This window comes from Clarias gariepinus, chromosome 4 (genome assembly GCF_024256425.1).
Source record: "Clarias gariepinus isolate MV-2021 ecotype Netherlands chromosome 4, CGAR_prim_01v2, whole genome shotgun sequence".
Taxonomy (NCBI): domain Eukaryota; kingdom Metazoa; phylum Chordata; class Actinopteri; order Siluriformes; family Clariidae; genus Clarias; species Clarias gariepinus.
Window position 1 is genome coordinate 12,711,386 of NC_071103.1, and position 24,801 is coordinate 12,736,186.

The following is a 24,801-nucleotide window of genomic DNA, read 5'->3' on the forward strand; positions in this document are numbered from 1 at the left end:
GGAGAGCATAATCAAAAAAACATTAGAGCCACCTGGTGGTTATTAGCATGCTTACTGGTCCACACATAACGGATTAAGAATTGTATTGTATATTACACATCCATTCATCTAGGCACCTCTGTAGTCCAACTAGGGACTGTGGAGGCCAGTGGTGACCATTGTATTTATTCCCATTTGTACGACTGTGGTAGGACCTCCGGTCAACAGTCACATGCACATTCACACACTACTGCCAATTTGGAAAATGCCATTTAGCCTAATCTGCATGTCTTTGAACTTGGGAGAAAACCAGACAACACGGAGGAAACCCACCAACTACAGGGAGAACATACAAGCTCCATGTACACAGACGATTTCGATTAATTTCGATGTGGAAATTGAACCTGGAGGACCTGGAGGTGCAAGGTGACACTACCACTCAAAATTTTGGCATCACTTGCAAATTTCTTTGTTTTTGTTCAGTGATTTATTTTCCTTATTCTATAACAATATTGTGGATTTCAAAACTATAAAAAACACATATGGAATTAGGTAATTCTGTAACAACAACAGTCAGTTGTTATTTTAAGATCTGGAGGTTAGCCTTTCCTAAATAGTTCTTGCAAGAACAGTATTCTTAAGTGCATTTGCAAAACCCATCAAGCACCATGACCTTCCCTTCCATCGCAGGGCGCGCGCACACACACACACACACACACACACACACACACACACACACACACACACACTACGGGAAATTTGGAAACACCAGTTAGCCTAACCTGTAGGTCTTTGAACTGTGAGACGAAACCAGAATACCCGGAAGAAACCCACCAAGCTTGTGGAGGACATGCAAACTCCATGCACACAAAGATGGTGTAAGGTTTCATAATATTGTAAGACATTGTAATCTTATAAGAGATTCCTATGCCCTTAGAATAGACCCCTCCACTGTGCGTGCTTATGCCTTCTGTGATAACACCTTCTATATCCTGTATCCAGACAAATATCCATCCAAATGGCTCTTGTCCGTTAGAACCCTTTTGTTTAATCAGGAGAATGCAAATGTATTTCCTGTCTCCAGGCCCCTTTATGACTGACATGTTAATGACAGGTTCTTTTGATGTTCGGGACGTAGCACCGTTTAAATGTGCTCTCTTTGCTGAGAATAAACAGAGATCTTCAGACATCATGGCTGCGTGTATGTGTTTGTTTGACTCTCCCGGTCGATCGGCCCCGGACCGGTAAGTGTATCAAGGTGCAGCGGACACAACAAGAAATAACTCTTCTTCTATTAGCTTAAAACTTGTCTCGGACACACTTCTTCTTTGTGCTCTTTTTATATTTTGATGATACTGTATATATATTTTCTTCGTTCTTGTTAAAGAATTATATTGTAATAGTCATTGTGCACCTGTCATTGCAGGACGTCTTGTAAGAATGCTGTGAAATTGACCACTACATTTAAATGTCAGGTACATGTTCTATTATAGATCATTGTCATTTGCAAACTGTGTTTTATATTGTATATACTGTTGAAAACATTAATTATTAATATTTGCGCCAAGCAAGAGAGTGGTTGTAATGGGACGACCTTGTAAGGATGCTGTGACATTAACCACTACATTTAAATGTCTTTTATTAAAATTAAATATTCCACCCAAGGCATGAAATGGTGTCGGTTGTCGCAGTAATTACACACAATGCAGATTGTGCACTGCTGCATGTGTAACAACTCCAATCTGCATTGTGTGAACCCGGTGCTCTATGCATTTGTTGAAGTAAATTTTCAGCACCATCTGCTTGACTTAATCATTTAGATGCTTGTAGACCAGTGGTTTCCAAAGTGTGGCCCATGATGCTGCTGTAGGTGGGCCACAAGAGATCATTTTTTAATAAAGTTTTACTATTAAATATTTTGTAACAAATTGGGTGGTATATTGGCTGATGTTGTTGCCGTGGGCTTAAAAGGCAGGCGCAGAGGGGATGATGTTTTGTTGACGTTGAGGTGATTGGTTGTGTGTGGATAATGGATTTAATGGTTATAATGGGAATTGTATTGGTTTTAATGGTAAGTATAACAATGTCTGCTGGTATATGATGGATTCTATTGGTGGGTGGAATGGTAAATTATTGGAAAAGTGCCCAAAACACACTACAATAAGGAATTTTGTAATAGTTTCACTGGAAAAAGCCATTAGAATTTCTGTGATGGTTTGTATATTAGGCTTTTATTGTGTTTTTTTTAGCGAGGTAAGCATAGCAAGCATCATAAGCAAGAAGGCTAACAAATCTAAGAGTTAACGTTATACCACTAATTAACATAATGACATAAATACCATAATCATACAGAGAGAACATTGTTGCATACCATTATCTTTTGCCCGTTTCTCCTTATCTTCTTTTCTTTTTTTCCTAAATTGGGCACCTGACAGCTTTGGCCTTTTTCTCTCCATCGCTATGTTTACTTTGTAATTGAGGATTCAACAATCAACAGATTTCCCCCAACGCGGTCACTCACGACCAGAAGTCGAGACTAAGCCAATTCACCTCCACATCTTAATCGTTTTTTATTACCTATTTTTATTAGGCATTTCACACAATTAAATAAATGAAAAAAGTGCAAATTATTGGTTTGTGTTTATAATATTTTAAATGAAATGCGCGTTATTTGTAAGAAAGTCAGGTCTCACTGACATAATTTAGCCCCGGTCCCTCCTTGTCCACTTCATTTGGGAGAGGTGAACTGTACTTTGCGCCCCCCAAAACAACCCCCACATTAACGAAGGCGTATATCGTTAGCTCCAGCATGTACCACTATCTTAGATAACCTATGCTGTCCTAGAGCCCTAAGATTACCTGCTATGTCCGGTGCTCTGGCTCCCGGGATACACGTAACCACTGCCGCCCCTAAAGGCCTGGCTAATTTCACATGTCTCAGTATAGAGTCTCCTATAACCAGAGCTCTTTCAGGTTTCTCAGCGAGTGCATCACTGAGGAGATCCAACCTGTTGGACACGTGAAGCGCAGAAGAGGTGTGCTCCGGTGGGCTAGCCTTAGCATTAGCTTTGGCTGATCGAGTATGCTGCCGAGTTGTCACCCACTCGCCTCGCTGTGAGGGCTCTAATGCCGGAGTTGGGGGCTGGTTACCTCCGCCTATGGCACCCAGACGATCCGCTACGGGAATAACGCTGCTTTCGCCCTCTCTAACCCTCGCTAAAGTCTGGATGCGCTCCTCTGGCCCTAATATCTTCTCCGTCAGAGTGCTCACTAACACACACCTATCACAAGTAAAATTATCACTAACGACGGAGGAAGAATGTCTAAACATCCTGCACTCCACACACTGAACAAGCTGAATGATAGACATGATAACTCTGTGTCGGAGTTTAGTTGTTTGGAGCTGAAATTCCGTTTCGTAGAAGAAGAAACTCGCGCGTTCTCCAAAAAGCGCAAAAAACATGGGAAAAAGGCGAAGCCAAATAGTATAAAGATGTAAAAACTAGCTTCTATTAATATTATTATTGTATAAACGAAAAAGCTATATAATTTAAACGCAGATACAAACACGAAACTTTCGCGGCAACAATACCCATTGAGTTTAATCATACAGCACTTTCAGTATTCATAGCAAAAGCAACCCAAAAGTGTGAATAAAGCACCTGAAATAACACAAAATTTTGACCCAGCATAAACAACCCAACGATGTGTTTACAGAAAACCTACTAGTAGTACCATTACAAATGAATGGAGAAAGCGCAGTCAAAGCCCAGGGATTCTGCGTGCTGTCGCGTTGTATTCAGCGAGTATCATATATTTTTGTGTTTGTTAGCAAAAGGCAGTGTTTATTGTTTAATGTATAAATTAAAGCGCATTAACACAATAAAACAATATTGTTTTAGGCTAACATATCATACGTTTTTGTATTCTTTGTTGTACTTCGTCTTTTTGCACACACAAGTGGGTTCGTTACAATAATAATAAGTATAATAACAATAATAATAAATTCAGAGCATTACTAATAATAATAATACTGGATGGAGAAAGCGCAGTCAAAGAAGTATCATCATTGATAGAGAGAAGAAAATGAAAAACAAATACATATCAGTATTTACAGTTTGAGCTTGACCCGTTTATGAGCTCTGTCGCTTGCTGTCAATGGGCGCCTAAGAGAGATAACACATTATCGGCTTCAGTAGACACATAATACTTCAGATTGAAACACGACTGCCTCCTACAGGTAATGAAGGACATTTTCACAGCTTGCCGCGCGCTGCCGCGGCAAGTCACAGGATCCCTTTTCTCAAAACGTGCGTTCTTAATGGCCAGATCTGTATGTGCACGCACATCATTGGACACCGTGTCCCTTCACACACACCCCTCCTCCTCTTGTCTTCACACACACCCCTTCTCCTCTCGGCCTTCACACACGCACACACACACACACACACACTAACGGAAACACTGCTCTGTCAGAATTATTTTTGAAAGGTAAAAGGCAGGTTAATTTGTTTTATTTTTACTTTACAGCAGTAAGTCTGTTCGTGTGCGTGCAGTCAGGTGACAGAAATGTCTCTTGTTAATTTTTCTGATTATGCAGGGTTTCCATTAGTGTGTGTGTGTGTCTGTGTGTGTTTGTGTGTGAAAGTCGTCCCGCACAGTAGTTCCTCCCCCCTCTCAAATGATAGAGAAGGAAGGGTTACTGTGTAAGACGAGAAGAACGTCTCGGGTTACTTTGCTGTAACCCTGTTCCCTGAAAAGGCGAGAACGAGATGCTGCGTGAAAACGCTATGGGAACATCTTGTCATGTTGCCGGTTGTGAAGCATGTGTGTACCAAACACGCCAAATTTTTGCCTTTTATAACCTCGGTCAGGTGACGTCATCTGATAGGACGCACCTGCAGGTTATAAATAGGAGTAACCCGGAAACATTCCTCAGATTGATTTGTCTGAACGGACGTCCGGTCACATAGACAGTGCGGCATTGGGACGCAGCATCTCGTTCCCGCCTTTTCAGGGAACAGGGTTACAGCAAAGTAACCCGAGACGTTCCCTTTCAAAGGCTACACTCGATGCTGCGTGAAAACGCTATGGGAACGAGAGTACCAACGCCGCCGCACTGCAAGTGTCTGGACTCCAAGGTTGTGTAGTGTGTGCGCACAAGGCCGAGAAGGTCTCAGAACTATGTCTGGGTAGCTGACTCGAGGACCCGTGGGCCCGGAGTAGCATGAACATCCAAACTATAAATGTAATAAATGTGTGCGGAGAGGACAACCCTCCGTGTCACATATTGCTGCAGAGGAATACCTCTTGCTAGTGCAATAGATGAGGCGATCCCCCTGGTTGAATGAGCCCTGATTCCTAGAGGCGAAGTGAGCCCACGCGCCTCATAGGAGAGGGCAATAGCCCAGTGTAGTGGGGGACACCCCCCGTTGCGGCCCCAGACCATGTAAAAGCTGCTCTGACTTACGCCACTAGCTGATGCGGTGGACGTAAATCTGAAGAGCACGTACTGGACACAGTAAGTGAAGTCTTTCCTGCTCCGAAGCTGTAAAGGTGGAGGACAGAAGGCTTCAAAACAATAGGATGCATATTGGCAAATGTGTGCGGAGAGGACCAACCCTCTGCATCACAGACTTGCTGCAAAGGAATACCTCTTGCTAGTGCAATTGATAAGGCGATTCCCCTGGTTGAATGAACCCTGATTCCTAGAGGCGAAGTGAACCCACGCGCCTCATAGGAGAGGGTAATAGCATCTCTCACGCAGCTTGCGGCTTCAAAACATGTAAAAGCTGCTCTGACTTACGCCACTGGCTAATACGGTGGACGTAAATCTGAAGAGCACGTACTGGACACAGTAAGTGAAGTCTCTCCTGCTCCGAAGCTGTAAAGGCGGAGGACAGAAGGCTTCAAAACAATAGGATGCATGTTGGCAAATGTGTGCGGAGAGGACCAACCCTCTGCGTCACATACTTGCTGCAAGGGAATACCTCTTGCTAGTGCAATTAATGAGGCGATTCCCCTGGTTGAATGAGCCCTGATTCCTAGAGGCGAAGTGAGCCCACGCGCCTCATAGGAGAGGGCAATAGCATCTCTCACGCCGCTTGCGGCTTCAAAACATGTAAAAGCTGCTCTGACTTACGCCACTAGCTAATGCGGTGGACATAAATCTGAAGAGCACGTACTGGACACAGTAAGTAAAGTCTCTCCTGCTCCGAAGCTGTAAAGGCGGAGGACAGAAGGCTTCAAAAACAATAGGGATGTCCGATCCTCTTAGAGAGGTAACACCATTTAGAAAAACCCTTTTAAGGGTCAGAAACCTGAGGCGCTGACTCTAGTGGTTCAACAAGGGGCACAAGTCAGAGAACAAATTTTTTCTGCCGAAACTCCAGCACTGAAACAATTCGGCAGTGGACTGGGTCTACCTGCTTCGTCATGCACCAACTTTCAAATACATTCCCTTTGAGGGGAGGCAGTCCTAGTACTTAAAATAGTCTTAATTACGCTGGCTGGAAGACCAGCTTGACTTAGAGTCAGAGAGTAGTAAAGGGGACATTTGCTGATCTTGCGAGGCAAAGACGTCCACCTCCGCTACATGAAATTTTCCCAGAATGTAAATCGCCCTGGGGGACAGGAATCTGGTGCGCTAGCTATTTAGCGGCGCGAGCACAGTCCGCCCTGGCGATTAATATATGAGACTGCCATAGTGTTGTCCACCCGCACTAGGACATGGTAGTCTCAACTGCTGGAGGAAGTGCTTTAGGGCCTGAAATGGAGCCATGATTTTGAGGCAATTGATGTGCCGCGCAAAAAGATGGCCTCTCCAGCTCCTGGGCTGGATGGTCATTTAAGACCGCACCCCAGCCCATGAGGGAAGCGTCTGTCGTTAGCATTTGCGACGACAAGACGAACTTAGAGTGGGACCCAGAGTCAGAAACCGGGGTCTGAACCACATAGGAAGGGTACGAAGCACCTGGCGCGTAGCCCTTATTGTGGATTGGCCCTAGAGTAAAATCCCCTGGTTCTTAGCCACAACTGAAATGCTCTCATGTGCAGAAGGTCTAAAGGTGTCACCGTGGATACAGCTGCCATGAGAGCAAAGATCTCTGAAAGTGATGGTCACTTTCTGGTGTAGCTTGATTTCCTTGACAATGTTGAGAATGGATTCGAAACGAGCGGGAGACAGCTGTGCCCGCTTACGCTCAAATTCCATGTGACACCCAAAAATGTTGTCCTCTAAACAGAAAAGAGCATGCTTTCATGGCATTGGATCTCAATCCTAGGAAACAAAGATTAGCTAGAACGACATGCTGATGTCGAAGCGCTAGCTACTGAGACTGGGCCAGCCAGTCATGTAATTCAATACGGATGCTCTGGAGTCGTAAGAGCCAGAACTACATCCATGTATTTTGTGTATGTGCGGGTAAAAAAGCTAGACCAAATGGAACGACCCCATACTGGTAAGCTTTGCCCCCGAAAGCGAACCTCAGGAACCTCCTGTGTTGTGGCAATATTTCCATTGATTTATCTTTAGATAGCGGTAAAGCCCGCAAAATCTAAAAAATTAGACGCAGCCCCCGTTCCTCTTGCACTTTCCGGTTTCATGGAAGTGGAGACCACGCCATTGAAACACGGAGTTGATGTGAAAACTGAATCCTGTAGTTTCTCTGTACAGTGCTTAGTACCCAAGGAGATATACTTGGCAGTAGCTTCCACGCTGCTAGTTTCTCAGAAAGGGGCAAAGCTCAGCGGCTTGGTTAAACGGAGGGGATGTAAGATGTTCGGTATCCTGAAAACACGGCAGGAAAACCCGAAGAACTAACATTTTATTGGAGACTGGAGTTGCCCGAAACACCAGTGGTGGCGGAGCAAGAACACCAACCTCCTGGGGGTGCCAGGGAGAACACTTCATTCTTTAAAAGGAATTCTGCGTGCCTCTCCCCATTGGGGGGCCACCCCCCATGGTCCTGGGCACATGAACCTCAGGGCTTCTTTGTGAAGACAATATGCCAGTCTGACCTCTTTTGAGGCGGATTGCGTGATGCACCCCAATCTTGCGAGGGGGTGCCCAGCTCAAAAACACTCTCCTTGTGTGTTTAACGCCTCGCAACAGTCAGACCCGGTCGAGACTGGGTGGCTGACAGTCCCGACTCTTAAGCAAAGCGGGGAAGGAATTTCCCGAAGGCTTGTTAGATAACTTCGCCTCATGAACCTAGTGGCGACCGAGTTAACGACATCGCCAAGTAGGCCGGGAGGCGAGATGGGGCATCGAGGAGGAATACACGATCCTTCTCCTTAATGCCCCTGAGATTCAACCACAAGTGCCTCTCCGCGGAGACCATAGCAGCCATAAAACGGCCGATAGCACGAGCCGTCTGCTTTGTTGCACGAAGAGACAAATCTGTGGCCCGGCGTAAGTCCAATATGCCTTACCTTGCAGAGCCCCGCCAGTACTCAAGTCTCTCAGCAGGTCAGCCTGGTAGGCGTGCAAAACCGCCATGGTGTGCAATGCGCCAACCTGACCTGCTGCCTGAAAAGCTTTTTCCTCCAGGGAAGATAAAAAGTCTACACAACTTGAAAGGAAGTAATAGCTTTTCAGGAAGGATGATGTCCCAGAAGAGAGATAGCCTGGAAGCGTCTCTTCTATCTGGGTGTCATCATATAACTCCGCGTTTCTACCTCAATTATATTTAAATAAATAAATAGGTTGATGGCAGGAAATCACGGGATGAATACAGCTTACTCCATGAAAGGGTTAACTTATATGGAGATTGCTAAGAAAAGGGTAGGGAGCGTCGTTGAGGCTCTGTCCCCGGCCACCCGACAGAACCTGTCGTCTATGTTTTTATTTTTATTTATTTTTATTTTATTTTTAAGTGCTTAGAAGCTATTACCATCTCCGCGGAAGCAAGAGAGGATGTTTATCCTTGCCCATTTACAAGAAGCGCAGCGCGCGCTTGCGAGCGGACAGAGGGATTTCCCGATCTGATGAGAACGCAGAGAAAGGGGTTTTAAATCCGTCTCTCACTGCTCTGCCGGATGCACGTGTTTAAGCCCCAGGAATGCGTGGCGGCTCGGAATGCGAGGCGCACGCGTAGCACTTAATCGAAGCAGTAAAGTGTAGAGATCGCCCTCGGATATGGATTATACACACGGAGGGACATCTCGTTTAAAACTCTGCCATTATCGGTGAGTTAAACACTTATTTTTGCTGGTTAGACACACACGCTCACAACTAGGTGAAGACAAGAATCTGAGGAATGTTTCCGGTTCACTCCTATTTATAACCTGCAGGTGCGTCCTATCAGATGACGTCACCTGACCGAGGTTATAAAAGCCAAAAATTTGGCGTGTTTGGTACACACATGCTTCACCACGGCAACATGACAAGATGTTCCCATAGCGTTTTCAAGCAGCATCGAGTGTAGCCTTTGAAAGGGAACGAGAGAGTGTCGCACAAACACACACATACACAGTCACACACATACACAGTGCATATGCGCACTATTATTCTTCTACTTATTATTTCTTAAAGGGAAATTCGCTTTGATTTATGAATGTTTTGATACATGAACACGCTTCCGGAACAAATTATGCTCGTAATCCAAGATTCCACTGTAAATGGCTAAAGTGTGAACTCTGATTACACTATATTTAGCACAAACTAGGCTACAGTAATATATGAGCAACATGTATGTACAAGTTTGTATTTTGGAGAAAGTTATAGTTATAGAGTGGTTATTAAAAACAACAAAACAGAAGTCACTGAAATAAGGCCACAAACTGCATTCATAACATTTGTGTACAAAATGTTTAAATGTTTATTTATTTATTTATTTTTAATAAATTTAGTTGTGGTTTAAGGGTCCACCAGCAGAGGTCGCTGTTTTTTGTAGTTTTGTTATTTGTAGTTTTTGTTGGCTGACTCAGTTTCCCAGCAGGCACCTCGGTCAGGTGATGCGAGTGTACACCTCAGCCGAGGTAACCATTAATCCATCTATAAATAGCTGTTTAGTCTGGGAAACTGGGTCGAGCATTTTTGGTTTTACCACTGTCCTTTGTGCTGGGAGTGCCGCCCCGCCTAGCCACTGGGTATCCTCCGTCTGTGTTTCTGTGCCCTAATTCCCTAGTGTGTGTTGAGCTATTAGGTAAGTATAGCTTAGTGCATGTTGGGGCTGAAGACATGTTTAGCTAGGTGAATGTGTAGCTGACTGCCATGGTTATGCAATGACATGCAATGGTCATTTGTGTGGGCATTTTGTTTTGGTTTGTTTTGTTCTGTGTTTGGGTAATATTTTGATTTATGTTTTGTTGACTTGGGCTCTTATATTGGCAATGTTTCTGTGTATGTTCTGTGTGTCTGTGTTAGTAGAGCTGACTCAGTCCTGTCCTAAGTGTATGTAAGTACTGTGGTTTTTGTCCTCCTGTGTTCTTATGTGTTTAGCTAGAGTCAGGTAAGTAGCTAGATGTGTGTTTGGCTAGGAGGGTGTTTAGCTAAAATCTATGTTGAGCTAACTAGCATGCTTCTAGCCATAGCCCCTTTGTGTCTCTAGCTGTTCAGTGTTTCCTGCCTCCCTAGTGTCCCAGTGCGCCTAGCCTTGGAGTGCCGCCTCTCCTAGCCTTGGAGTGCCGCCTCTCCTAGCCTTGGAGTGCCGCCTCTCCTAGCCTTGGGTCTGGTTCCCTGTTGAGTCTGGTTCCTCTTAAGGTTTCTTCCTATTGCCATCTTAGGGAGTTTTTCCTTGCCACTGTCGCCGTCACCCTTGGCTTGCTCATCAGAGACATTTCATTCATTCATCTCATTATTATTTAGACACATTTTTCTCACACATACACAATTTATTATTATTATTTTTATTATATATATAGTATATATATATGCGTGAACCAGACCTTGCTCATTGCTAGTGGAGTTTGTGATTGTTAGATGCAGACCTTTTTATTTACCGCGGGAATTCACCACTGTTTTCATTATCGGAGTGTACATTCCACCTAGCGCTAATGCTAAGGAAGCGCTATGGGAACTGTATACAAAGATCAGTGAACTGCAAAATACACACCCGGATGGAGTGTTTATTGTTGCTGGAGATTTCAACCATGCAAATCTCAAGTCAGTGCTTCCTAGATTCCTCATCAGATGATTCCTCAGTATGTGGACTTTGCAACGAGAGGGAAAAACACGCTGGATCTTGTTTACACAAACATCCCCGGCGCATATCGGGCAGAGCCCCGCCCCCACCTCGGCTACTCAGACCACATCTCTGTTATGCTAATTCCAGCATACAGACCACTCGTCAGGCGCTCAAAACCGGTTCTGAAGCAGGTGAGAACCTGGCCAGCAGGAGCCATCTCTGCTCTTCAGGACTGTTTCGAGAGCACTGACTGGAACGTGTTTAGGGAGGCTGCAACTTACGGCGACTTCACTGACTTGGAGGAGTACACGTCATCAGTGACCAGCTACATCAACAAGTGCACCGATGACGTCACTGTCTCCAAGAGCATCATCTCACGACCCAACCAGAAACCGTGGATTACTGCGGAAGTGTGTGCACTTCTGAGGACCAGAGACTCTGCCTTCAAAGCGGGAGACAATGTGGCCCTCAGAACAGCAAGGGCCAAACTTTCTCGGGCCATCAGAGAGGCAAAGCGCGCACATGCCCAGAAAATCTACAATCACTTCAGGGACAGCGGCGACACACGGCGCATGTGGCAGGGCTTACAAGCCATCACAAACTACAGGACGACATCACCTGCCTGTGACAGTGACGGCTCCCTCCCAGATGTGCTGAACAACTTTTATGCTCGGTTTGACAGGCAGAACGACGTGGCGGCGAGGAAGACCACCCCTCCTCCGAACGACCAGGTGCTGTGTCTCACTACAGCTGAGGTGAGGAAAACTCTACGCATAGTCAACCCATGTAAAGCTGCTGGACCAGACAACATCCCAGGCAGAGTGCTCAGAGAATGTGCTGAACAGCTGGCAGATGTTCTCACCGACATCTTCAACATCTCTCTGAGCAGCGCCGTCGTTCCCACGTGCTTCAAGGCCACCACCATCGTCCCCGTGCCCAAGAAGTCTACTGTGTCCTGTCTCAATGACTACCGTCCCGTTGCACTCACACCCACCATCATGAAGTGCTTCGAGCGGCTCGTCATGAGACACATAAAGACCCTGCTGCCCTCCTCACTGGACCCACTGCAATTTGCGTACCGTCCTAACCGCTCAACGGACGACGCCATCTCCACTACACTCCATCTTGCCCTCACACACCTGGACAAGAAGGAAACATATGTTCGAATGCTGTACATAGATTTCAGCTCAGCATTCAACACTATCATCCCCCACCAAATGATTGGGAAGCTGAACCTGTTGGGCCTGAACACCTCCCTCTGCAACGGGATCCTGGACTTTCTGACCGGTAGGCCTCAGTCAGTACGGATCGGGAACTGCACCTCCAGCACCACCACACTGAGCACTGGGGCCCCACAAGGCTGTGTGCTCAGTCCCCTGCTGTTCACACTGCTGACTCACGACTGTGTAGCAACACACAGTTCGAACCACATCATTAAGTTCGCTGATGACACAACCATGGTGGGTCTCATTAGCAAGAACGATGAGTCAGCGTACAGAGAGGAAGTGCAGAGGCTAACGGACTGGTGTAAAGACAACAACCTGTCTCTAAATGTTGACAAGACAAAGGAGATGGTTGTTGACTTTAGGAGGACACGAGGCGACCATTCTCCGCTGAGCATCAACGGCTCCTCTGTGGGAATCGTCGAAAGCACCAAATTCCTGGGTGTCCACCTAGAGAAGGACCTCAGCTGGTCCCTCAACACCAGCTCCCTACACAAGAAAGCCCAACAGCGTCTCTTCTTTCTGAGAAGACTGAGAAAGGCCCAGCTTCCACCACCGATCCTGACCACCTTCTATAGAGGAACTATCGAGAGCATTCTGAGCGGCTGCATCACTGTCTGGTTTGGGAATTGTGCCATATCGGACTGCAAAACCCTACAGCGGATAGTGAGGACAGCGGAGAAGATCATCGGGGTCTCTCTCCCCTCTATTGAAGACATCTACACCACACGCTGCATCCGCAAAGCCACCAGCATTGTGGCTGATCGGACACACCCCTCTCACACACACTTCACACTCCTGCCATCTGGAAAAAGGTACCGAAGCATTCGGGCACACACATCCAGACTGTGCAACAGCTTTTTTCCACAAGCCATCCGTCTCCTCAACAAAAAGGGACTGGACTGATAAACACACACAGACACACACACACACACAGACACACTAACACAAACATTATCACACAGCTTAACTCAACTACCTCAAAATATTGGGACTGGACTGACTAATCAACACAAGTGCAGACACACTGACCTACACCACCAAATTATCGTACACACCAACCTAAATATAAATGCTTCACTGTTTATCTTTTGCACAATGATCATTACTGGACTAATTTTTGCACTAATTCCTCAATTCTTGCTGCTGTTTTTAAAGAATGTTTACGTTTACCCACTACCTCAACACCATATTTTATGTTCTGTTATGTCGTGGTTGCGCACTGTCACTTTGTTGTTGCTCTTGTTTGCACATTTGCACATGTACTTTATGTTGTCTGTTAAAATAGTTATACTTAGCTAGTTAGTTTTTGTTAATTTATGTTGTAATTTATGTTAGGTCTCTCTGTCCTGTCTCTGCTAGCCAGTTAACTAGGCCTATTGGTTAGCTAGTTTAGTGTCTCTGTTAATTTATGTTGTAAATTTATGTTTCATGTAGCACCTTGGTCCTGGAGGAACGTTGTTTCGTTTCACTGTGTACTAACTGTATATGGTTGTAATGACAATAAAGCCTACTTGAACTTGAACTTGACACACAGTTATATGTCTCAGCAAAACCTAATAAGATAAACCAGCTTACTAAAGTTGAGCAATGTGTGCAGGACATAAGAAATTGGATGCTAATTAACTTCCTTCTGCTTAATCCAGATAAGACAGAATTTCTAGTCATAGGACCGCATACAGCTAAAAGTAAGATTCTAGATCACTCTGTAACTTTAGATGGCCTTTCTGTTCCATCAAGTGCAACAGTAAAAGACCTCGGTGTGATTATAGATTCCAGCCTTTCATTTGAAGCTCATGTAGATAATATTACCAGGGTAGCATTCTTTCACCTCAGAAATATTGCCAAGATAAGAAATATATTGTTGCTAAACAATGCAGAAAAACTAGTTCATGCTTTTATCACCTCTAGGTTGGACTATTGTAATGCCCTACTGTCTGGTTGTTCAACTAGGTGCATAAACAAGCTTCAGCTAGAATGCAGCAGCGAGAGTCCTCACTAGAACCAGAAGATACGAGCACATCACACCTATCTTATCTTCACTTCATTGGCTCCCTGTGAAATTTCGCATTGATTTTAAAATACTACTTTTGACATATAAGGCATTAAATGGTCTTGCACTGCAATATCTGAGTGAACTGCCAGTGTCTTATGATCCGCCACAACTACTTCTATCAAAGGATGCAGGCTGCTTATCAGTACTGCGTATTATGAAAACTACAGCTGGGACCAGAGATTTTTCTTACAAAGCCCCAAAATTATGGAATAGTCTTCCAAATAGTGTTCGGGACTCAGATACAGTCTCAGTGTTTAAGTCTAGGCTAAAAACCTATTTATTTAATCAAGTATTTTTATAAATAGATTTGCCTTAGGTAAAGGAGCAGATTTGGGGGACTCATGAACATAGAGTATTATGGTGAACTGGTATGTTTAGATGCTGTCTTCCTCACTCTCATTGATCACTCAGGTTTGCTGACGGTGAGGTGATTGGTTGCTTTACATCTCAGGGAGCCCTCATGTCTGTGTTTCCTTCTGGCTCTCCCTTTTAGTTATGCTGTCATAGTTAGTCCTGCCGGAGTCTCTGCTTGCACTCTACAGTTAATATACATTCACATTATACATTGTGTGACTGTGACCATACCTAATTGTTATCTCTTCTCTTCTGCTCTCTCTTCTGCTCTTTCTCTTCCCTCTCTCCCCCTCTCTCTCCTTCCCTCTCTCTCTGTCGAGCTACACATGTCGTTCCTGAGCTGCCAGTAATCCAGACTCCCTCTGCCCTCCGGACCTGTCTGACCCATCCTGGTGCCCCGCTTCTGGTTGGAGATCTCGTCACATGGATGCCCCGTGTGTCTCTTTGGGATGCGTCTGGTGTCTGGGGATGATTCTCTCTACCTAGAAGATGGTTCTGGCCTCGACTGGTGTTGGCAGCTGTTTCTCTGAGGACTTGACCGTTCGATAGTTCAGGACTGGAACTTCATACAAGTCTACCTAAGTTTTCAATAACTACCTGGACTCCATATTAACATCAGTTAACATCAGCTATTATAGCTGAACTGTCTGCCACCTAACACACTGTATAAATGCAGATTATTTCCTGCTCTCTGTTTCACCCAAATGAGGATGGGTTCCCTGTTGAGTCTGGTTCTTCTCAAGGTTTCTTCCTACTACCATCTCAGGGAGTTTTTCCTTGCCACAGTCGCCCTCGGCTTGCTCACCAGGGACAAACTGACCATTTTGGTTCATACACATTCACATTTCATACAAACTTAAATAACTCTTTTGATTGTGTAAAGCTGCTTTGCGGCAATGACAATTTTGTTTAAGCTCAGGTTTCTCTCCAAAAAGAAACCTCCACTTAAAAATTGTTTCATGTTGCGAAGCCCATTTCATGGAAATGTTTCTATGGAAACAACTGATGTGCACTATGTACCACCAGAAACACTAACTGTAAAGAGGAGAAATCACATGACTCCAGCTCATAAGCTGTAGAAATCAAATCAAAATGAAAGCATGATTCTGGTGTTTTTCTAAGCAAGTCTAAGAACATCACATGCATTGATATGTGACAGTGATTTTCCATTTTAGACACACAATCTGACTCAACAAAATATTTAATATAGCCACTGTACATAGCTTATAACACTGGTATCTATATTAGTAAATAGAGACATAAAACTTGTTCATTGTGTAGTACTCATTTCTGTTCCTCATGCAGAGACACAATTTGAGCTTGATCAGACTGATGGTGGCACTGTGGTGTTGTGTTCTTTATTCACTGTAGAATGGAACTATATTGTTAGTGAAAATAATTCTCATTAATTTTACCATTATTTATGGTTGGATACCAGTGGTCATAATACAATAAACACCTTCTACTGTAAAAACAAACAAACAAACAATCAAACAATAAAAGTGTGGAACACTTGCATAGTGAACATCCATAGACTTACACTTACGTTTGCATTGTGGCATAGTGCTTATTTGTTCTCATCTCTATGGATTTCTAATCATTATTAATCATTTATTACCTACAACATGTTCAGGACCAAATCTCAAGACCCATTTTCACTTGAACAGCCATTCTGTATCCTCTACCAGACAAGCCTTACACATATTGTTCCATTCGTTTTTAAGCTAAAATTTTGATTCCTTGACTAAGGCTATAAGCAGCTCCCTTTGAAAAAAAAAAAAAAAAAAAACTCTGTTAACAAAAACATTGATATGATTATTATGCAAATGATTCAATAATAAAAAAAATCATGTATAATAATGCTAATTTAAGTTTTACTTAAAGAAAATAAGAATCAGCTTCTAATCCTCAGTAATTATCAAAAATCACAAAATTGTGAACAATCTCTCACCACCAAATGGAATCCTAAATTCCATTTAGGATTGCTGTCACAAAACATATTTTGAACTACATCAAAAAATATGATGTATTTAGTGTATGGTCATGTTGGTGTATGTGTCTTTAGTGTGTTTATATGGTCTTTTTAGTTCTTTAGTTTTTAGGTCTTTTCAGTAACTTCAACCAAACGCTCACATATTTTAATCAGTACCCTTAAAATTAGATAACCTTCCTTACACAATATATTAATAACATATCTATAATAATATTAATAATAATAATTATTATTATTATTGTTGTTGTTGTTGTCTTGTATTGAATGCAATTAGAGTAAACATTTCTTTTTACTGATTAATTATCGGGATAATTTAATAATCAGTGAAGACTGAACTAATCACCTGACTTCCTTATAAAGGGCGGAACCTGAATGTGACGAACTGGGACTAAGCGGTGGACAATTACTCTAGTACTTTTTCTGTGGAATGTCTCCTCCTGCATGTGTTTTAATAGTGTTAATAGTAACAGTGTTAACAGACCTGCTGTCTCTTCTGCTTACTCAGTTCACTTCCTCAAACTTCAGTTTAGTCGGCACGGTTCATTTCAGGGTAGATCAGGTGCTGAATCCGTGCTGGTGTATCTGGAGAGACGTTTATTGAGAAGCAGTGGTGGAGCTCCAGATCTCTCCTGATGGATTTACACGCTGTGAGCTGCTTTCTGATTCTGCTGACATGCACAGGTGAGCTCTCTCACCGCGGTTACAACATTTTCAGACATTAGACATTTGGGAGCAACATTTTAAGAACCATTAACAAATGTCTGTACAAATAAAGCATTGATATTTAATTCATATTATTATTACAGTATAAAGCATGCATGTACATAGTAATACTGTACATAGTTGATAGGAATAAATTTGAGGGACATATTTTCTTGAACCTCTTTAAAACCTTTTTGGTCATGTGACCCTGTGAACTAGTGTTTACATAATCTACTTGGTGATCCCTGCAAGATTCCTAAAATGCCGCTTACAAATGTATAATGTACGAATACCAAACTACTTTCATCGCGGTGAACATATACATATATAAAACATTCGCTTTCTCCGAATATTTTGTTAATAAGAAAAATGTTAGTAACAGCAGTGTGGCTTCCTTTAGCATAATAGTGTTTTTGATTTATATTACATATTATTATTATTATTATTATTATTATTGTTGTTGTTGTTGTTAAAGATTGATTGATTTGCCTGTGTGTTTTAGCATATTTATTACATAGTTTTTGCTTTGTTTTTGTGCTTGGCATATTTATTTCTTCACACAGGAGTATGTTTTGGCCAAGAGGTGACATTACCTGAGGGAATAAAAATAGAGACTGGGCAGGATGTGGAGATTACCCCACTCAGAATTCCTGATCCCACACCAGTTACTTTCAGATGGTTATTTAATGGGAGCTTGATTATTAATGTATTTCCTGGTGGAAATATAACATCATCAGGATACATTGGCAGAGTCACTTTGAACACCATCACTTTAGCTCTGAAGCTCAGAAGCCTGACTGAGAGTGATACTGGACCATACACTCTGAGTGTAGACACTGATAAAGGGATTATCACTGGTCAAACATCACTGCAGGTGTTGGGTGAGTATAAACAAAACATGAATGTAGTAAAGTTTTTCCTTCAATCTTGTACAGTCTTTCTCTAATCACAAGACAACATTTTTTAACTAATATTTGTTTTATACAATATGCAAGTAACCTAGTTAGCGAGTGTTCCGCAAGACAAGCAATTTTTTAAAATACATTTTGACTTAAAAAAAAAAAAAAAACTAGCAAGTTTAGATTTACGAGTACCGAGTATCATGTAGTATCACTGCACTGATTTCGTTACTGTGTACGCGCATCTTTGGACAGCATGCTTCTTTTGCTTTTCTCGCCTTCACAGTCTCACACACGCACACGCACGCATGCACGCACACACACCCACACCCTCTAATGGAAACACTGCTCTGTCTCTATTCTTTTCAAAGGTAAATTGCAGGTTAATTTGTTTTATTTTTACTTTAGAGCAGTGATTCCTTTAGTGTATGCATGCTCGAGTGTCATTAGAGAGGAAGTTTTTTTGATAAAGCAGTGTTAACGTTGAACATGTACTGAGTGTTTCTGTTGATGCGAAACAGTAAAACATTATTTATGTTTTATTCTATTGATATTTTAAACTTACAGACAATAACATTTTTGTTACATTTATTTATATTATGATCGGCCTTTAAATAATATGCTATGTTACCACTGGGCTAGAATGCTTGTGTCATTGCTCATTTTACTTCTGCTGCCATACTGCAGTAAAATGTCCTTTTCTGAAAGCTCCTTGACTGGTGGTTGAAGACCGATAACTGTAACCCGCATTTGTAGTACTATAATAACAGGTTTTTGGTCTAAAATTAAGTTGGTGAGGAATATACAGTACAATACACTACTAATTTCACTCACACCTAATTTTAAGTTTGTATTTAGTGATTATTGTTTAAAATCACGAGAGATAATAAGAGATTATACAGTGATTACACATATGTTTTTTGATAAATTAACATTCAAATCTTATTTATACTAGTGTTCACCTGAGCCCCGGTTTATTTTTTAATTCCAGTGCCAGTATCCACTGTTACCATAATATCAAGTAACACAGAGCTGGTTGAGTTTAACAGCACTGTGAGTCTCGTCTGCTCTGCGTCTGGCTCGTCTCTTTCATTCATTTGGCTGAATCGCAGCTCTGCAGTAACAGCAGGGGAGCGAGTTCAGCTAACAAACAGCAACAGCAATCTGACCATTACCAGTGTGATCAGAGGTGATACAGGTCCATACCAATGTGAAGCATCTAACAGTTTCAGCAATGCAAAGAGTCCTCCATTGACCCTCACCATATACTGTGAGTTATCTCACATCATGTGGCTTGTTGACAGTCATAAAGTTTATCCAACAAACCTGCATGATATACAGTACCTGGTCTCCACAAGACCAATATATTCAATTCAATTTAATTCAATTTTATTTGTATAGTGCTTTTAACGATTTACATCATCACAAAGCAGCTTTAAACAATCAAAAGAATTAAGTTTGTATGAAATGTGAATGTGTATGAATCAAAATTATATGATTGTCCCTGATGAGCAAGCCTAGGACGACGGCGACAGTGGCAAGGAAAAACTCCCTAAGATGGTAATAGGAAGAAACCTTGAGAGGAACCAGACTCAACAGGAAACCCATCCTCATCTGGGTGAAACAGATAGCAGGGATTGATGTGCATAATAATATGCGAGACTGAAAGTTCAGTATAGGAAGAGATGTGTAAGATTAAAGTCCAGTTTGTTCCTGGAGGCTCAGGTAGACTGTGAAAAATTCCAGTCCTGAACTATTGAGCGACTGAAGTCACAGGTCCTCAGAGAACAGCTGTCTGCATCAGTGGAGGACAGGACCACCTTCATGGAAAAGTGGAACCAACCCCAGTCACCACACGCATTCCAGGCAGACCACACAGGGGCATCCATGTGATGAAATCTCCAACCAGAAGCAGGACTTCAGGATGAGTTAGAGAGGTCCAGCGGGCAGAGGGGGTCTGGATCACTGACAGCTCAGGAGCGACATGTACAGTATAGCTCGACAGAGAGATAGGTAGAGGAAAAAGGAGAGAGGGAGAGAGAGAAAGAGAGCAGAAAAGGAGAGAGCAAAGAGATGGAGAAATAACAGTTAGGTATGGTCACAGTCGAACAATGTAAAAAGTGAATGTATATTTAGTGCAGAGTGCAAGCAGAGACTCCGGCAGGACTAACTATGACAGCATAACTAAAAAGGGAGAGCCAGAAGGAAACACAAACATAAGGGCTTCCAGAGATGTAAGGCAACCAATCACCTCACCGTCAACAAACCTGAGTGATCAATGAGAGTGGGGAAGACAGCATCCAAACATACCAGGTTACCTAATACTCTACGTCCATGAGTCCCCCAGATCTGCTCCTTTACCTAAGGCTAATCTATTTATAAAAATGCTTGGCTAAATAAATAGGTTTTTAGCCTGGACTTAAACACTGAGACTGTGTCTGAGGCCCGAACACTATTGGAAGACTATTCCATAACTTTGGGGCTTTGTCAGAAAAAGCTCTGCCCCCTGCTGTAGTTTTAATAATACGCGGTACTGACAAGCAGCCTGCATCCTTTGATCGAAGTACGCGTGGCGGATTGTAAGACACTAGCAGTTCACTCAGATACTGCGGCGCGAGACCATTTAATGCTTTATACGTCAAGAGTAGTATTTTAAAATCGATGCGAAATTTCACAGGAAGCCAATGCAATGTAGATAAGATAGGGGTGATGTGCTCATATCTTCTGGTTCGAGTGAGGACTCTCGCTGCTGCATTCTGGACTAATTGAAGCTTGTTTAAGCACCTAGTTGAACAACCAGACAGTAAGGCATTACAATAATCCAACCTAGATGTGATAAAAGCATGAACTAGTTTTTCTGCATCGTTTAGTGACAATATATTTCTTATCTTGGCAATATTTCTGAGGTGAAAGAATGCTATCCTCGTAGTATTATCTACATGTGCTTCGAATGAAAGGCTTGAATCTATAATCACACCAAGGTCTTTTACTGTTGCACTTGATGTAACAGAAAGGCCATTTAAAATCACAGTGTGATCAGAAAGCTTACTTCTAGCTGCTTGTGGTCCTATAACTAGAACTTCTGTTTTATCAGGATTAAGCAGAAGGAAATTAATTAACATCCAATCTCTTATGTCCTGCACACATTGCTCAACTTTAGTAAGCTGGTTTTTCTCATCTGGTTTTGCTGAAACGTACTGTATACTTGTGTGTCATCAGCATAACAATGAAAACTAATACCATGTTTACGAATTATGTTACCTAGAGGAAGCATGTAAAGGGAAAAAAGCAGTGGGCCTAAAACAGAACCCTGTGGAACACCAAACTCAACTTGAGAACATGAGGAATGGTCACCATCTAAATCTACAAACTGATAACAATCAGTCAAATAGGATCTGAGCCATAAGAGGGCCGTTCCCTTAATTCCTACTACATTTTCTAATCTGTGAAGGAGAATACCATGATCAATAGTGTCAAAAGCTGCACTGAGGTCGAGTTACACAAGTATAGTGACACAACCCTGATCAGAGGCCACTAGGAGGTCATTTACTACTTTAACGAGTGCTGTCTCTGTGCTGTGATGAGGCCTAAATCCTGACTGATACAGTTCATGTATGCTATTCCTATGTAGATATGAACATAGCTGTTGTGATACTACCTTTTCCAGAATTTTAGAGATAAACGGGAGGTTTGATATCGGCCTGTAATTGGAAAGCTGACAGGGGTCAAGGTCAGGTTTTTTGATTAGTGGTTTAATAACTGCTAATTTAAGGGATTTAGAAACATACCCACTGCTGAGTGAACAGTTAATTACTTTTAACAGGGGTTCTGTTATTGCTGGAACTATCTGCTTGAGAAAATGTGTCGGTATAGGATCTAATTCACAGGTTGACGATTTTGAAGAGGAGATGAGTGAAATTAGTTCACTCGCTTTAAGGGGAGTAAAGTATTCTAGGTTCTGATGTGATGTGATTAATTTATCATCTGTATCACTTAAATTGTCTGGTTTTAAAGCCTGAATTTTTTGCCTAATATTTATGATTTTGTTATTGAAAAAGTTCATGAAATTCTTACTACTGTATGTTGTTGTTGTGGAGATTTCTGCAGTGGTCTTGTTTTTAGTTAATTTAGCTATGGTATTAAATAAAAATCTAGGATCATTTTTGTTATTTTCTATAAGAGTGGAGAGATACATTGACCTAGCAGCACTGAGAGCTCTTCTATAGTTCAGGATGCTCTCCTTCCATGCTATTTGGAAAACTAACAATTTAGTTTGACGCCATTTGCGTTCTAATTTCCGAGCGGTTTGTTTTATAGTGCGTGTGTGATCGTTATACCAAGGAGCAAGTTTCTTATCTTTAATCATTTTTCTTTTAACTGGAGCTACATTATCTAAGCTATGACGAAGTGTTGACTCTAGATATTCAGTCGCTTGATCGAGTTCTGTGGAATCAAATGGCGATCCAATTAAAGTTGATAACTCTGGAAGATTATCGATAAAGCTCTGTGTGGTATTTGATGTGAATGTACGTTTAAGGCGGTAGCGCGGTGCTGTGCGTACATTATTACTATGAGACACTTTAATCGAGACAAGACAGTGATCTGATATAACTTCAGACTGTGGAATTGTAATAATGTTTCTTTTACTTAATCCGAAGGATTATATTAAGTCCAAAGTGTGACCTGCTTTATGAGTGGGTCCTACTACACACTGATATACACAATATAGCTCTGAAGCTGACTAAATATGGACTATTCCATTACAGATGGTCCAGAAAATGTCAGAGTTGTAGCAGCTCCAGTGGGACCTTCCTACAGCTCTGGGTCAAACCTCATATTGATCTGTTTAGCTGATTCCAGTCCTGCTGCTGAGTTTCAGTGGGCTGTGAATGGAACAGAGCTTGGTAAAATGGGCCAAGAGCTCAGACTGAGCAACATTCAGAGCAGTCATAGCGGCAATTATACCTGCATGGCCCATAACAAACAGAGCCTGAGATACGCCACATCTGAACCCATCAGGATCACTGTACTAGGTGGGTTATAATTTAGTTATTGAATTCATGTGCAGCAAATAGCATAATCCACAAAATCAAGCTAAAACCTTTTTCATTACTATTACATTATTTATTGTATTTAAATAAAAGGCTGCTTAATCACACTTTTAGTTCTATAGATGGAATGTGGAGAACGCTGGGGCTAAATGATTTTAAGACATCATTTGGAAAAACAATTCTGTCAGATCTTCAGAGATGTACAGTATAAGGCTGCTGGACATTTTTTATTTAATTAGGTGCTGACTATTTCAAGCAGACATTCACTAGACTGATTTTAAAACTGGTCCAGTATGATTTTACGTGGTACTCTATTAAAATTCTTGCTAAATTTGGCAGAAGTGTGCTACATTTACTTTACATCAGCATTAGAAAAATCAAATCCTGGATAAATTTCCTGGGTTCTTGTAACCAGGTATACATATATTTAAAATATTACATTTATTTACACTACCGTTCAAAAGTTTTAGAACTCTTGCAAATGTCTTTTTTTTGTTTAGTGATTATTTTCTACATTCTACAACAATACTGGGGATTTCAAAACTATAAAATAACACATATCGGATTAGGTAATTACGTAACAACAAGAAAAACAACAGTTAGTTGTTATTTTAAGACACAGAGGTCAGCCTTTCTGTAATAGTTCTTGCAAGAACAGTATTGTCAAGTGCATTTGCAAAATCCGTCAAGCACCATAATGAAACTGGCTCTCATGAAGACCATCTCAGGAGGGCGAGACCAAAACCTACCTCTGACGCAGACGAGAAGTTCATTTAGAGTTATCAGCCTGAAAAATGACCAGTTAACAGCACCTCAGATTAGAGGCGTTATGAAGACTCTACAAAGCAGAAGTAGCAGACATATTTTAATATCAACTGTTCAAAGGAGATTAATGCATTTTTTGGACGCCTTCAGCATTTCTTTACAATGTAGAAAGAAATAAAAATCAGGAACCATCATGGAGTTAGAAAGTGTTTTAAAACTTTTGAACGGTAGTGTATGTTTTCATTTGTTTCATATTATTGCTATGAATCTATTTAGGAAAAATAAGATTGTTAGCCAACAGAGGTGTGTGTACTGTATCTCTTCTTTGTCTCACTCTTTCTCTCTCTCTCTCTCTGAGCTACACATGCTGCTCATGATTCGCCAGTGATCCAGACCCCCTCTGACTGTCTCATCCAGGAGCCCCGCTTCTGGTTGGAGATCTCTTTGCATGGAGGCACTGTTTGGGATGCATGTGGTGACCAGAAACAGTTACATTTTATCATAAAGACAGTCATGGCCTCGGCTGATGAAGACAGCTGCCCTTTAAGGACTTGTGACTGCAGCACTGGATTTCCTTCTGTTTTGTAGCTGAGCCTCCAAAAAAAAACTGAACTCCATATTAACTTAAACACATTTTCTGTTCTACTGAA

The 24,801-nt window shown here is 42.1% G+C and overlaps 1 protein-coding gene across 1 annotated transcript in view; it reads left to right on the forward strand.

The window, feature by feature from the left end:
- Positions 1 to 23,379, forward strand: part of LOC128520038 (carcinoembryonic antigen-related cell adhesion molecule 5-like) — a 56,930-nt gene extending 33,551 nt beyond the window's left edge. The window contains exons 3-4 of the mRNA XM_053494046.1: positions 19,327 to 19,524; positions 23,102 to 23,379. Coding sequence (XP_053350021.1) covers positions 19,327 to 19,524; positions 23,102 to 23,379 — 476 coding nt within the window. The remainder of the gene's footprint in view (positions 1 to 19,326; positions 19,525 to 23,101) is intronic.
- The last annotated feature ends 1,422 nt before the right edge of the window (positions 23,380 to 24,801 follow it).